The 14,802-nt window shown below is 44.7% G+C and overlaps 1 protein-coding gene across 1 annotated transcript in view; it reads right to left on the bottom strand.

Annotated features, from left to right (window-relative positions):
• The window catches only part of LOC146855684 (tubulin alpha-1C chain-like), a 65,764-nt gene that overhangs the window by 9,532 nt on the left and 41,430 nt on the right, over positions 1 to 14,802 (bottom strand). The window contains exon 3 of the mRNA XM_085653583.1: positions 10,999 to 11,147. Coding sequence (XP_085509709.1) covers positions 10,999 to 11,147 — 149 coding nt within the window. The remainder of the gene's footprint in view (positions 1 to 10,998; positions 11,148 to 14,802) is intronic.

Genomic DNA, 14,802 nt, shown 5'->3' with positions numbered 1-14,802 from the left:
AGGTCATAAGTTTCTCGGTGAGTGACTAATCTGTGTGAATGTCCATCATAGTCAGTTGGTGTGATAAGTGGCTGCACGAGTTGGTGTGCAGCTACAGGACTGTCTATATGGGAAATTTATCGAGTATCTGTCTGAGTGGGGGTGTGTGTGACTCCCTGAATGGATGTGTGAGTGGGTGGGTGATTCACTAGCTGTATGGGTTCATGACTGCATCTGCGAGGGGCTGTATGGGAGAGTGAGTGTATGGCTCTCATTGAGTGAATGTCTCAGTGGTATATGGGCGAGTAACTGCATGTGTGAGCCAGTATGTGAGTGTTGGAGTATATAAGAGACTGTATGCGAGAGGGATTGAGAGGGGATGTATGGACGAGTGTGCTTTTTTACAGTCATTGTATAAGAGATTAAGTATGTTACCATCTGTATGACTAAGCAAGGTGGTGTGTGTATAACTGTATAGGTAAGTAAATGGCAGTGTGATTGACTCTTTGGGTGACTGACTAGGTGTGCGAGTAATTATGGGCGAATAGCGGTGTGCGAGTGTCTATGAGTGCATATATCAGTGTCTGTATGGGTGAGTGACTGCGCGTATTTGTGGCTGTATGGGTGTGTGTGTGTAGACCTATGATTCATTGAGTGAGTATGTACTAACTGGTATTGGTCTGTCTATGGGCGAGAATGGTATCTGAATTTTGGAGTGGTTGTATAAAAGGTTAAATTAGGGTGTGAGTAGGTGCATCAGAGACTGTGGCCGATGTCATGAGTGATGTCACTGACCAGGTCATGAGTGATACAATGCGACGTCATCAGCAGTGCATTGCGGTGGGTGCAAGTTCTAGTTAGCTCAGCTAACGAACGGCTGAATTTCTAAGGTTTTGTACAAGTGAAAAGCCAGCCTAACTATAACATCCCTAAAACCTGTGTGCTTTAGCGAATTTCTACGGTTTTTTTAAATGCAAATTTCCCAACTTAAACATCCCTTAAACGTGTTTTTTTCAGTGAATGTTAGTATTTTTTTTTTTTTAATTAGTAGTCGCATTTGCAGAGTGGTAGAGAAAGGGTGTTGGGTGTTCGACGAGCTCTCAGGAATTCAGTTACATAGGACTTACAGGAGGTACCAGGAGGGCTTCTTGGCCCCAGAGGTCCCTTAGAGGTAAAGTGGACTTCATCCCCCAACCAGTAGTATGCCAGTAGGCATGTTTGTAGAGTGGTGGAGAAAGGAGGGGGGAGCGCATGGCCTCAGAAGATCTTAGCACTCCCGCTGTGTGGGACCTAATGGAGGTAACAAGAGAAGCTGTTGGTGCACCCCCCTACCCCCCCCCCCCCCCCCCCAAGGATGTCCCACACAGCAGGATTGCTGAGTTCTGATGGCAGGCCACGCCTCCTTTCTCCACCAGCTTGCAAATGCGCTTCCTGGCACACTTTTGGTTGGGGGATGGAGTCCCCTTGCCTCTTGAGGGTCCCTGGGGGCCAACTAGCCCTACTGTTACCTTTAGTAAGCCCCACAGCTGGATTGCTGAGAAGTGGCCACAGGCCACACCCCCTTTCATCACCAGTCTATAAACACTCCTCCTGATGCACTGCTGCTTGGGGGATGTAGTCTTTATTCCCAAGGCCCTCAGGACGCAATTGGACCTCATCACCTGACCAGCAGTGAGCAGAAAGGCTCGTTTGTAGAGGTGGGAAAAGGGGTGTGGCCTCAGACCACCTCAGCAAGCCACTGTGTGGGGCTTATTGGAGGTAACCGGTGGGCTAGTTGGCTCCCAAGGACCCTCGGCAATGAAGGAGACTTCATCCCCCCCAACCAAGAGCATGCCAGGAGGCACCTTTGCAAAGTAGTGGAGAAGGGGGGCAGGCCTCCGCGAGTTCCAGGATTCATTTTTTTTTCTTTACTTCTTGAAGGAGGAGGGGGGGGGGGGGGGGGGGGTTGAACTGCGTGCCCCCCCCCCCCCTTTCCCTAGATGCTTTTGGGCACCGAGGACCCCATCTCTTGGGGCCGGATCAATTTTTTTGTAATAAAACAGGAGGGGGCAGATACTGCCCTAGGGACCAGATCCCTCGGGGCACGGCCACATTCTTTTATTTATAAAATAAAGGGAGTCTGAAATGGTCTAGTGTGGGCATACAGACGTTTCATAACTTTCAAGCCACCTCCTCTTCTCTGCCCAAGATAGGTAATGATCCTGTAGCAATGCCCAGAGATGTTTCTACGACTAATCTGGAAAGCAGATCAAAACACTAAAACACACCCTTTTTTTCCTTTCACCAAACCAACTTTGTTATAGTTGAACAACACTGTTTTTGCCACTCCAATCACTTTATTGCTGCACCTTTTGATGCCCGCGAGCCTGAAATAGAAGTGTGCAAACACATACAATGATGTTTTAAAGCAAGGCTTCCTGTTTTTAGTCTGCAGGCTTCCAGGCACGTGAGCAGATAACATTGCAAGTCATCCATTTAACCACAATTGCTTACTAAATCGACAAAGGACTGGTGTTATGCCAGGCCATTCACCCAACTCATCTGGTATGCAACAATTCCAGTTCTGAGCACCATTTGACCAGTGTAGGGCCTTGCCAAAGGCAGTGCACCTTTGGTAATGCACAGGGTGGGTTGAATGCAGTACGCGGCCTTTGGTGAAACACTGTTCAACTGAAAATGTCCTGCAGTTGTGTCAAACTGTGCCAAAGTTAAAAGGGAAGGAAGAGGTATTTTCAACTTAACCATAACTACGCCATCCCTATTTAAGGTTGTGCAATTACATTAATGCTAATTTTTAAAGTAATTTTACCGTCTACGTATATTTATTGTGCTATTGAATTAGAAATATATATTTAGTCTAAATTTTGTTTTACTTTTGTGCCGTTCGCTACAATGTGAAATTTGGTCAGAGGTTAGGTGGAAAGAAGGTTTTTGTTAAATGTTTTTGAAAAGAATCACGTTATGCAAAAAAGAAAAAAAAAAAACCACAAAAATCCCACAAAATTCATATCCAAATTGGGCAATCTTCCACATTGTTTCACATAACTGCACACCTGCAGGTGTCAAATCCAAGTCAGTCCAGACAAATCAGAGGACTCATTCCTCTCCTGAGAACAGGGAATAATGTTCCTCTCAACTTTCTAGACTAACCAATTGTAGCTGACCAAAAAGGTGCAAAGGTAAGACCTAGCCTTTAGTCTGATCGGGAAAGGGGACCTATTCCGACAGCTTGAGTCCGCCCATCAGGCTTTGAATATCGGGCCACTGGTGGGGACTAACAGTTTTGATCACTATAATACATTAATAGGACACAATGCAGGTATGACAAAGCCAGCCCTAACTTTAGAATTACACGAGGCACTGCAGCATCCCTGAAGGACTATACAAACAGCCCTTACTTCCAATACAGAAGACTTGCTCAACCACCCCGACCAAGTGCTGCTCAAGGACGGCTCCTTCCCTGGCTTTGCAGCGTTAATACACCACTGGGGCGGTCCTGCAACATGCTTGTACCCTGGACGACTGCAGACCAAAATGTCAGGAGCCATGCTGAAGCGCAGCCATAGATGGCAAAGACTCATACCCAAGGCTTCAGTCTGGGTATTCTGAAGATGGGAGCACTGCCGCCAGCTCCTAAAGCAATCTGGTCAAGGCCCTGCTGGGCACTCACTTCTTGGCGATTAAATTGAGATCTAGATGTCTACCCCCTGGTCCTATCCTATAAATTAACCACACTTAATACCAGCCGCCACTGGTTACAGTACAGATTAAGGGGCATAGGGGGTGTTGCCCAACCTACCAGCATTGGGGAAAAGGGAGATAATGAACACCATGGAGCAGTTTTAAAAGAAGTGCTCACTGCTTGGTGCTTCCCCCATGAAATTATGTAAAATCTTTGTGTGCTCAAAGTCTTCCTGCGCATGTGCAAAATACTCCTCGCCCTCGAGGCACAAGCGAGGAGGCGGGTGACATCAGCCTTGTGCGAGTGGCCGCATAAAGTGGCAGTGCATAGATTTCAAATGGGGCGCTAAGGAAATGGCCCAGGAGCACCATTCACGATAATGGGAAGGGGCAGGGCTGGCGCACAGTGCAGGGGGTGGTAACAATTGCAGCACTCCTTTGGCCTTCGTGAATTAGGCTTTCTAATTGGGTAGGGCGAACTTAGGGGAGTGGGCTATGCATGAGTTTGGCAGCTCCTATTTCCGGGAGACAGTTGCTGGAAAAAAAAGCATTTGCAATGCAATAGGTCTCGCATTTGTAAGAGTTTGAGCTATTGGCATTGTAAAATTACAATGCCTTTTATTTATGTTTTAAAACAAATAAAAAGGCACTCTCATTTACGTCAGTAGCATAAACTCGCATAAAAGCAGTGTGTGGAGTGCAGTGGTGTGCAGCATTGAGTAATGCAGTGGTGTGCAGCATTGAGTAATGCAGCGGCGTGCCGCAGTGTGCGGCGTGCAGCAGTGCGCGGCGTGGTTAGTAAACAAGAAAAGCAGAGATCAAAGGAAGGGTGGGAGGGAACGAGCATATGGGGTGTGAGTTATAACGAAAGTTATTTGTTGTAAGAGGGGATGTAGGAAGTGAGGCAGAGCGCGCGCGGGCGAAAGCAGTCTGCTGCTTTCAAGTCCGATGCCAGATGCCAGCTTCGCGCTTGAATGCCTCACATGCACTGGCCAGAAACCGCATTCCTAAGGTCTTGTGCCCCTTACTAAATCTCTCTGAATGCGTGAGGCGGCGCACGCGCAGGAAGTTGCTGGTGGCAAATGGAATGCACGTGGTTGTGCGCGTAACCGCCACCCGAGCCGCCTGGGAAGCCTTTGGGAGCATTTTCTGAAGCCCCTACATAAGTCTTGGTGGGCGATCGCTTACGCGATAGCCAGGCGAGACTTAATACAGGCGCATGCAGCCTCGGTGTCAAACGAGCGCCCAGCAGTTTTGTTTTATCAAGTTGCTGAATTGGGGCTCAGGGGTTGCCATTAAAGCAAATTTACGGAGTCTTCCTGCTTAATGATTTGTGATAACAGTGTTTGCCTGTAGTATTACATCTTGTCAGGCCTCTCTGCCATGGAAGTACGCCACTCCCTGCCTTGTTTATTGCTTACATGTGGTTTGGTATTCAGGTCAAAGGCCGGCTCTTCAAGAGTTTTCGGTCTGTTTAAGTACTTTCACTTGCTGTTAGGCTATTCTGCGTTCTTGAGGATCCGAGAGTATGGTCACTGACGCACACAGTACCGGCACATCTGTGGGGATGGAAGTACACGCTGCACCTGCTTTGGTGTGCACCGACTTGCACTTCTGATGTCAGTATACAAGATTCATTTCTAAGAGTTCCTGTCTCACCTCTGTCTATATTGATGCTTACATTTTAGAGCTGCAGAACATGCTCTATGGCAAGCAGTGCTGTAACGCAAAGACTGACTGTCCGTTTATGCATTTCTGTTTTTACAAACTTTGTCCCTACTGAGAAATTTAAACAGCAAAGCTGTTCTGGCTTGTTCACAGACAGATTGCTTTATAAAATATTTTATGGGGTAATGCACCAGCTGAAGAGAATATTTTACACCTTAGAAGTCCCAGGGTATAATGGCAGTGAATGGATGTTGGTTTGTGCACTTGCTAGGGTGATGTGTGTACCGTGCAGCATGATCACAGGTTTAACTCAGCAAGCACAGAGGGTCAATGCCCTTGATGCAAAGCATAGCACATAACATGCATGCAATAGACTTGTCCTCAAGCACGGATGTGTCAAACTATATTCTTGCTTACTGGTTTATAGACAGTCTGAAGTTGCCATATTCTCGGTGTACTTATAAACCAACCATGGCCCATTTAGGCGACAGAGCACTATGCAGGCACACAAAAAAAAAAAAAATTGAGCCTGTGATGCCTGGGGCAGGTTACGTTTGGGGCAAATCAAACATGACAGCAGCACGCAGGGTATTATTGCTGTCCCACCATGTTAATGCAGAGGTAGTTTGAATGCGGGTGTGTAACTTTACATTTACGCCTCACCACTTTCAAAAGTCACTGCCCGCCACGGTCTGTAACAAACTACAGACACTCTGCGATCCATGAACAAAACGGGAACATTTCAAACCTTTTTTTGCTTTGAAGCGGAGCAACAATCTGAGGGACATCATGGTCTACACAAGGCCACGAGTTGGACATGGACAAATAGCCCAACAATCACTTCTTAGTGGCCTTCATGTAATTGGGCATTTTTCTTGCAGATCTTGCTCCGCATGTGCTTTTACACAAACAGGTTGAAGTAGGGCTGAAGACACCTTGGCTCCTGACAAATCATACCAATTGTAATTCATTTGGTGTGATTTGCTTGATCAAACGACCCTGTGCCCTGATGTATGTGGGGAGGACTAACCGTAAAGTGAGAAATAGGATTGTTGAACATCGCAGCTCTATTAGGTGTAAAAAACACAAAATTGACTAGGCATTTCTTAGAGCGAGGCCACACAGAGAATGAGTTAATTTGGGTGGTTCTAGACAAACCTAACAATGATATACAAATGGGCCTCTTGAACAAGATTCTTTTTGAGAGAGAACTCGTTGGGTTTTTAGGAAAGGTAGCCATGACAAGGTACTCAATGATGAGATAAGATACCACGCACACCAAGTTTTAATTGAATACACCAAATTTAAAAAGGATAATGGCGTGCTGAAGAGGAGTCGTCCCCTAAACCAAGGCGGAAAGATAATGTCGATAGTTGCACTGCCCAGAAATGAGTAGTGTCCCTCTTGTAGCACAGCAATAGTTGGGCGACGATGTCGCAAAAGAGCCAAGAGATGTTCAACAGGGTAAATCTTGAATGTTTTATTGAACAAAAGTATCAATTTTTAACATGGATATCGCAAATAAACTGCTGGACAACTTCCAAAGCATTTTTAGAGGAAACCAAAAGGAAAGTTCCCGATGCATTTCGGGTAAATGACCCTTCGTCAGGAGGAATCCTTGGTTAGTCAGAAGCGAACGTCATGCGACGCATCGCATGACGTTCGCTTCTGGTACTCAATGATGACATCCCTTGGTGTTCCCTATAGGCTTGTGCACTATTATGTGATAATATGCACTATACTTTGACATCAGACTTACTTGCAGCCTTCTCCAGAAACCATTGTGACTTGTACAATTGTCCATAATGAACTATTTTGATTACACTTTTTACACAGTCTTCTGATGCCACATTATACATTCTAAATAAGTTTAGCCATTGGTCTTTGTGGCTGGATACAACTAGAATTATATGAATGTTGAGAGCGTTATATCAAACACTTAATTTTAATCAGAATTTGTTTTTAATGACTGAATTCAGATAAAATAGTATTTCCTTGCTCACAGTCGATCTTTCCGCTCTTTTTTACTTGGACTTGAGGCAGTGCTGGTTAAACTGTTAGTGTAAGATATGGTACTACAACTCCCATGATCCCCAGGTCATGACCGTGGACATTTGTACATCATTTCCTATCATGGACGCTAGAAGAGCAGCGTCTCCTGGAACCTCATCCCTGCCAGTCCTCCTGTATGCAGCGGTCAAGGACATTTCGGGTAAGACGTTGCAACAGGTGTTTGCTACTAGATCTATTGGACCGTGAAGGTGACATCCACGAAGTCTTGGTTGTTTAACTCTGATATTGTGAAACAATGCTTTGAGCGCATCCTGATCCGACACATTGAACCACATGAGTATAGAAAGAAGTTGTGGCACTTGAGGAACACAACTTGCGGATATTGAGTTCATATATTGGCCATGGTATTGCGGTACTTGGAATAATATTGTCATGTTCTGCTAGTCGGTTTTACATTAGGGTACACATACATTACATTTAACCTCCTCGGTTTCTTTTCGCAATATTTTAGTTTTATAGGAGCCTATTGTACTTCTCTTGGTTTTCTTTTTTTACGTTTCAAGCTTTTAAAAGGAGGTGAAATATCATATTGATCTATCTATTAGGCATAAAACATGTCTTGGGCTCTTTGAGATTATACATTATATCACAAAAAGGGACATTTAAGATCCTCATTATGTCCATATAACTAGAGACCCTTGTATTCACAGTGTGCAAGGGAGATAAGACATTTGAGATTATAATGGATACAACTTGAATCTAATCACAGTTGAATTAATCCAGATACCATGCTTATATATAATTTTCAGCTCTGACCCACCTTGGAGAGACGGATAAAGGTGGGCTTAGTATATAGGGCATAAATGGTAAGCACACAGTTGATTATGACAACCTATCACACTTGGGTTGCAATGTCGGTGATGGCCACTATTGGTTGATACAATGGAGACACTATTAGTTTTAATCTGCCTTTCTATCCTTTTTCTAGCACCTTGTGGACCCTTCTAGATTTCGGTACCACAGAATAGCCACCAGATGATTGAAAGTATAATTTTTCACTTTATCATAAGCATAGTGGCTCATCATTTTGGTCCTGACGAATGCCATGAACCGGTCGGTCAATTTAGGCAGAAACATGTTGACCATAATATGAAGTAGGAGAACATCCATTCCCCTATTTCACATTGCTTGTTTTTAATCCTATCTACTAGGGGTACCAGAATAAAAGTTCCCTTTACCCACCAAGAGATCCTTTTAAGTCACATTTTGTTTGCACTCTGCCCCTCCCTCCCCCATTAACTTGATAATAGGGATGACATACAAAAAAAAAAAAATCCCTCCGTTCCTCTTCTACGGGAGAGTTGTAGCCCGCACTGGGTAGCTTGTGGTACCAGTGTGAAGAGGGAACCCAATGATTAAGCAGGTCACACTAGGGCGAGTGAGTGTTCTTGCCTTTAAACAGCAGTGCTTCCAAGCTCCTTAGTGTCACTACTTCAGGTTGCCGTCACCTGCCCCAAACATTTTGAGAGCTAGTAAATTAGGAGTAGTAGTGTGGGTGGTGTTAAATACTCCAACTGGACGTTTCTTGTGAATTTCACCATTTCAGCAGTCCCAGTTGACTTTTCTACTTACCAACTTCCCCAACCCTCCCCGCTCCCCCACAAACAGTGACGCATCAAGTCCTAACAGTCAGAAAAGACCGTGAGAAGTGTTAAAGTGAGAGACAGTGTGCCAGGCCTTTTAATTATCCTGTGTGGTCATTGAAAGGTCACCCTGGTTGCACTCCTCTGGTTACCCCACCAAGAAAAGGTGTGCAAGTATCCGAACCCACGATTGGGTTGCAAATTAAGTATTTACTATTGCCTAACAGGCTGGAAACTAATTGCACACTTGATGCGAATAGCTGGGTTCAAGATCAGTAACAGAGTTTCGATGCCTCCAGAGTAGAGGGGAAGCCATCGCTCAGCGAAGAGAGCATACCATCTTCTGTGATCATTGACAATCATTTACTCTGTCTGCATGCAGTCATCTTGGACACCATTTGTGCCGGAAAGGACTAACAAAACGAGGATGAGGGAGAATCAGAAAAGGCGCTTCGAGCCAGCCAACTTCTGGTACAGAATCTGTTGCCTTCCTTTCTTGTTATGGCACTCCACATTCATTTAAGCCTTGTTCCATTATTTTCCACTCTGAACAGCACAAGCAGTTTCCATGGGCTATTCTTGATTGATCACAGAATAGCAGCATATTTATGTTTGGTATCCTTTTATTAGAACTACCTGTATTGAAGGGTTTCAGTTTTCGAACTAGCCGAGTGTAATCAGGAAACTGCAGGATATTAGCACTTCCTAACTTATGGGGTTCAGTCTCCTGCTGGTCTGCTAATGACATTACTATCCATTCACGTGAGAAGTTTGAAAATCACCACTCTTGGGGTAGCCCTCAAAAGGGGTGGACTAACATGAGTGCTATGTCTGCTCCTGGTTCACAGTAATACACCAATGCCACTGGTTGTAACATTTCAAATAGCCCACCAGAGGCTTCCTCTGGAGTTAAAAGAGCATGTATAAACTGCAGCAGTCTACAGTGCTGGTGTGTGTGTCTCACCCAAAGAGAATGGAGCGTGCATCGTTAGGTAGTGATCCTCCATACATCTCTGGGGAGTCACCGGTTTCTCTACATATGCGATGTGCCAGAAAGGACTCTTGCCAACTGGTGCCCTTGAATTATTTACAAGCAATTCACTAGCCAGTATCACAGTGCGCCCCTGCATAAGATCAGAGCTCTGGGTTCACCTCAGGCCATTTGCAATGCCTTGCAGTAGAGCCATACACCTACACATCCCTGCCACTTACAGGGCACTGAACCATGGTCCTGAATCCAGCCACATTGGTTCTCGCCGCCACAGATCACCCCAGTGGATGGCGCAGAGATCTCTGGCCCACTGGCAGCAGCTAGTCCCTGGGCAAATCATCAGGACCAAGTAGTCGCAGGGCAAATCAGGACCAAGCCCTCAACTTGGTAGCAACAGTAGACCTTCCTCAATTAGCAGTCCCAGTGTCCAGTAGGTAGAGGGTACCACGGTGACTTGCATCTTAGATAAGGCAATGGTCCTATTTCCTCCCCCAACCCCTGCATGTACCAGCCACAAAATGTCCTCTTCAAGGTACAAGTGTAACAGCAGCTTCCTAGATCATTCTTGGCATCGGGTAGCTCAGTCCAGGTTCTGCAATCCCCTGGGTTTGATGCAAATAAAGTAAGGAGGTCTTTTCACTGCGCTTAGGAGAAACTACTTGCTGCTGGAATTCAGAATTGAGCCGGTCCCAATTTGGTTTAAAACTAATGAAGGCTTGGGGTCCCCAGGCTTGTGTTAAGTAACCCAGTCCTTAGCTTACTTAAAACATCATCTCGTTCTTAACAGAAAAGTGCAATTCATGGTCTGCTGAAAAATATAAGAGTGGTAATTAAATGCATGCAAGAACAGGACAGTGTACAAAACAAACTTCATATATACAAGTGCCAAGCTAAATAATCAATGTTTGGCAAATGGCTGAGTGGACGGTGTCAACATATACACATACACCTTGCACCCACTGACGTACACTTTGGATGCAGCAACCTTGAGCCTGGTTACTTATAAGGAAGAAGCAGACTTGCCATTTTGCGGATTCGGTCAACCACGGAATCAATGAGCTCCTTCCCGATGGTGTAGTGGCCTCGCGCATAGTTATTGGCAGCGTCTTCCTTGCCACTTATGAGCTGCTCTGGATGAAACAGTGAGCGGTAAATCCCGGTTTTAATCTCATCTGTGGAGGAGCAAATGCAAGGAATGTTTTAACTTACCGAGTTTGGCTTAAACTACATAAATTAATGGTCTCTGCAAATCACACATACAAATAAGTCACCTACAGAAAGTAGGTAACGCAGAAAGCGAGCAAAACTACTTACTACCAGCAGCATTTGAAGGTTGTAGCCTTAGTTGGTGCAACATCCCACCATACAGTACACAAAGGTAAAGAAGTTTCCCTAATGGTTCAATTACTCAGTTTTGGTAACCAGAGTAACAAGGCAAGCTCCCGAGAAAATGTGTCAGTTATAATGAGTACCAGTACAACCAAATGATACGTTTAATAAAGAACCATCATCCGCGTAAGTTACAAGATAACTTCGAGAAAATGTCAGAATATAAAAAAAAAACATATAAAAATAAATATTAGATTATATGAATGAGATGGCCAGGAGAAGCTGCCAGTGCAGAGTATACCATCTGTGCCAATGACAGTTACCTTGATGACCAGCAGTTAGATTCCTGAAGCCAGCGCGGGGTGGGGTCAGGAAAGTAACAAGAAGCCTCTTCCAAAGGAACCCATATGGCATCAAGTAGTACTGAGTCGCATGTGCTAGTTTACCTGAGCATTAATAGATGCGCCATGTCTTCAGTGTGCTTACAACCATTGCATCCAGTGATTAGAACTACACCTTCTGCCCTAGAGTTGTTGTTACTATACCTCGGATCCACGAGCTAAAGCTAAAATGTATTGTCCTAGACTCCTTGGTAGGACAATGAGAGTCTCCTGAAGAATTCGGCCCTCAATTTTTCCATAGATCTAGACTAGCATATTTGATAGCATCAAGTTCTTCCTTTCCAAATCGTGTTGTCTAGAGCATAGAGTTACAAATGTTTGGTGCAGAATGATGCTACATGGAATGGATGTATTCCTCCATCACCATCTTTGGCTTGCCCTGGAACCAAAATATGTGGTTTTACTTTCCTAGTTTATGGGTGATTTTGAACTATTACAGATGTTGTATACACCCTCTGTCACTTAAGGGAGGTTTTGTGGCCATGGGATTTCCATATATCAGGTGTTGGGCTTCATGATCCATCACTATGGTCACAGAAGTGTTTGCTGCACAGTAATATGCAAGGTCTTCATAGGCCCACGTTACTGGCAAGCTTTCATTGGTGGTAAATAACTGCACTCCATTGCCCTTTCATACGTCTGTTGGCATAGGTCACAGCATGGCTGGTAAAGGGTCTAGTTGGACTTTGCTACAGAGCAATGGCTCATAGTTTCCCTGGATACAATCTACAGTGAGTTTGTGGTATAGGGTTTGGTTGAATTACAGCTGGTGCAATTTTCCTTGATTCTTTGAAATGCATGCCAAGGACCATTAGAACATGGGCAAACAGTGAGTGGAGGGTCATCATGGATCCACTTGTTAGAGTGGAGTGCAGTTGAAACCCTCTGGAGTCTAGCCTAAGAAGTGCAGCGCTTTGCCATGCACCTCAGTTGACTTGCCAAACACAAGGAACCGTCTATGTTGTGGAGATAGTGGTGTACTAGACAAGTTACTCTGAAGTATTTTCTGCAAAACTCTGGCGACTGGGATGACACGGCTCAGCTGCTTGTATTGAGATACAGCCACGCCTGCTATATAGTGGAGATATCTTGTGAACAAGGTGCAAGTTCTAATAATGGATTTATAAAACCCCGTTTGGAGAACATGCTTTATTCATATCCATGTGCAGCCTGGCACCTTCATATGGACTGGCTCTCTTGGGCAGACTAATCCCTACATAAAAGGACTCGCCCTCTTGCATGCGATGTAAATTCACGGGCACATTTCTACACATAAGGGACTGCACCCACATCCAAATGCTTTGTAGTTACGTGCAGCACAATTTATCAGCTAAAAGTGGAGGCCCCATAGTTCTAATACCCGAGATAGCTGGTCTTGGAAAATAGGAGGCGCTAACGGCGCCTAGATGCACTTGCTTCGTGATTAGACCCCAGCCCAATTAGTGTCCAAGACATTGCACGGTGATGGCAGGATGAGGCTGCCCCTCATACTACGACTTGATGAAGATGATGGATCATTACACTGTCCTGGAGAGGGATGTATACAGGGCCCAGGGTTGCTCAAAATAAATCTCAGATCTGGGGCTTCAAGGGTGCAGGCAAATGCTTTCAACCTGTTATTACCCAATTTTCATGTTTAACCACAAGAACCCTAGGTAAGACCCAGGGAAGGGAACCAGAGGCATGGGGCACCAGGGGCAGGTAGCATCCCAATTCTCAACCTGGTGTCAGCATTTCCCGTTTTATCCATTGGGGACAGGCCCAGGAGTAACACTTAACCACCATAAACTAGTTGCATGACCCCAGTACAACCGAGAGTGGGCGGGGGTACTTGCCATTGATAAGTCTGTTAATTTACATATGTATATAATTTTTTTAATAAACATGCTTTTATCCATCTCTTGACAATTTGATTGAGTGGCCCGGATGTTGATCACCGCCTTCTGCTCTGATGTGCAACAATATTCCATCTAAAAAAAAAAAGTTTTAAAAAACGTACAAGTAATAGGCAGATTATTTCCCATGGGAGGACCTCTCTGAAGTGCTGCATACACTGCTGGGCTATGTTGGTACCTTCCAGGAGGACACCAATACACAGGGGTTTGCTGAATGGGGAATTGCCAGCAGTGCTACCTCATCTTGCAAGGCCATTTTGGAAGGAATAGGTTTCAGCTTGGTGCACTAATTTAATGAGGTCAACTTAGTGAGCCACAACGGTGGCCTGACGGTGGACACCTGCACTTTAAACGTTTAGATACATCTCTCTGCCAACAGCAGCAAGCCACTCAGCCCTAGCTCGCTTCTAGGGCCTACGAAGGGACATGCCCTTGTGGCCATCCGCACCTTCGATCAATGCAGCAGGTGTGTATGCAAGGACAGAGACTGGTAAATATGTCAATGAAGGAGTTAATAAAAAAGAACACTAAACAATAAGTACGTGCAAAGATCCTACCTGCAGACCCAATATATAAAATTAACAAAAAACACGAAGATCTTACATAAGGAGTCTGAAGAGAAGGCCTAGTAGAACATTCCTCAGGATATGCCTTCCTAAACATGCAGTAATATGAAGGAGTGCAATGTGTGCAGTTTATTGCATAATGCCATGATATTTTAAAGTCAACATTTTAGCAATTTAAGACAATGTTTACATTTTTCCTAAACAAGTGAATAAGTTTTAAATGACGATCAGTCACATTTGGCAGGATTTGCATCGACTCCAGGTTCGGAGTTGACTTTAGGGCAATCAGGCAGTGCTGGGCGTTTGTGGGGTGTTTTATTAGCTGTTTTTCAGCGTTAGTTTGCCTGCAGCAAGCTCACATCCATGCAGGTTTCTATCACTTGCAAAGCACTTATACAGTAGGTCTATACAAGTTCAAAACTGCCGCAATTTGTAAACAAATTACTCTGAAGTATTTCCTGCCAAACATCGGTGACTGGGATGACAGAGTTCAGCTGCTTTTTATTGAGATACAGCTACACTGGATATATAGTTGTGATATATCGTGAACAAGGTGCAAACAAGTATTTAAAAAGGAGGCTCATCATGTGTACACTTAATAGAGGGCATCTACTTGAAAACATAGTTCACATTTTT

The sequence above is a fragment of the Triturus cristatus genome, chromosome 4_1, assembly GCF_964204655.1.
Source record: "Triturus cristatus chromosome 4_1, aTriCri1.1, whole genome shotgun sequence".
In the NCBI taxonomy this organism is placed as follows: Eukaryota; Metazoa; Chordata; class Amphibia; order Caudata; family Salamandridae; genus Triturus; species Triturus cristatus.
This window is presented reverse-complemented; position numbering and strand designations above follow the sequence as displayed.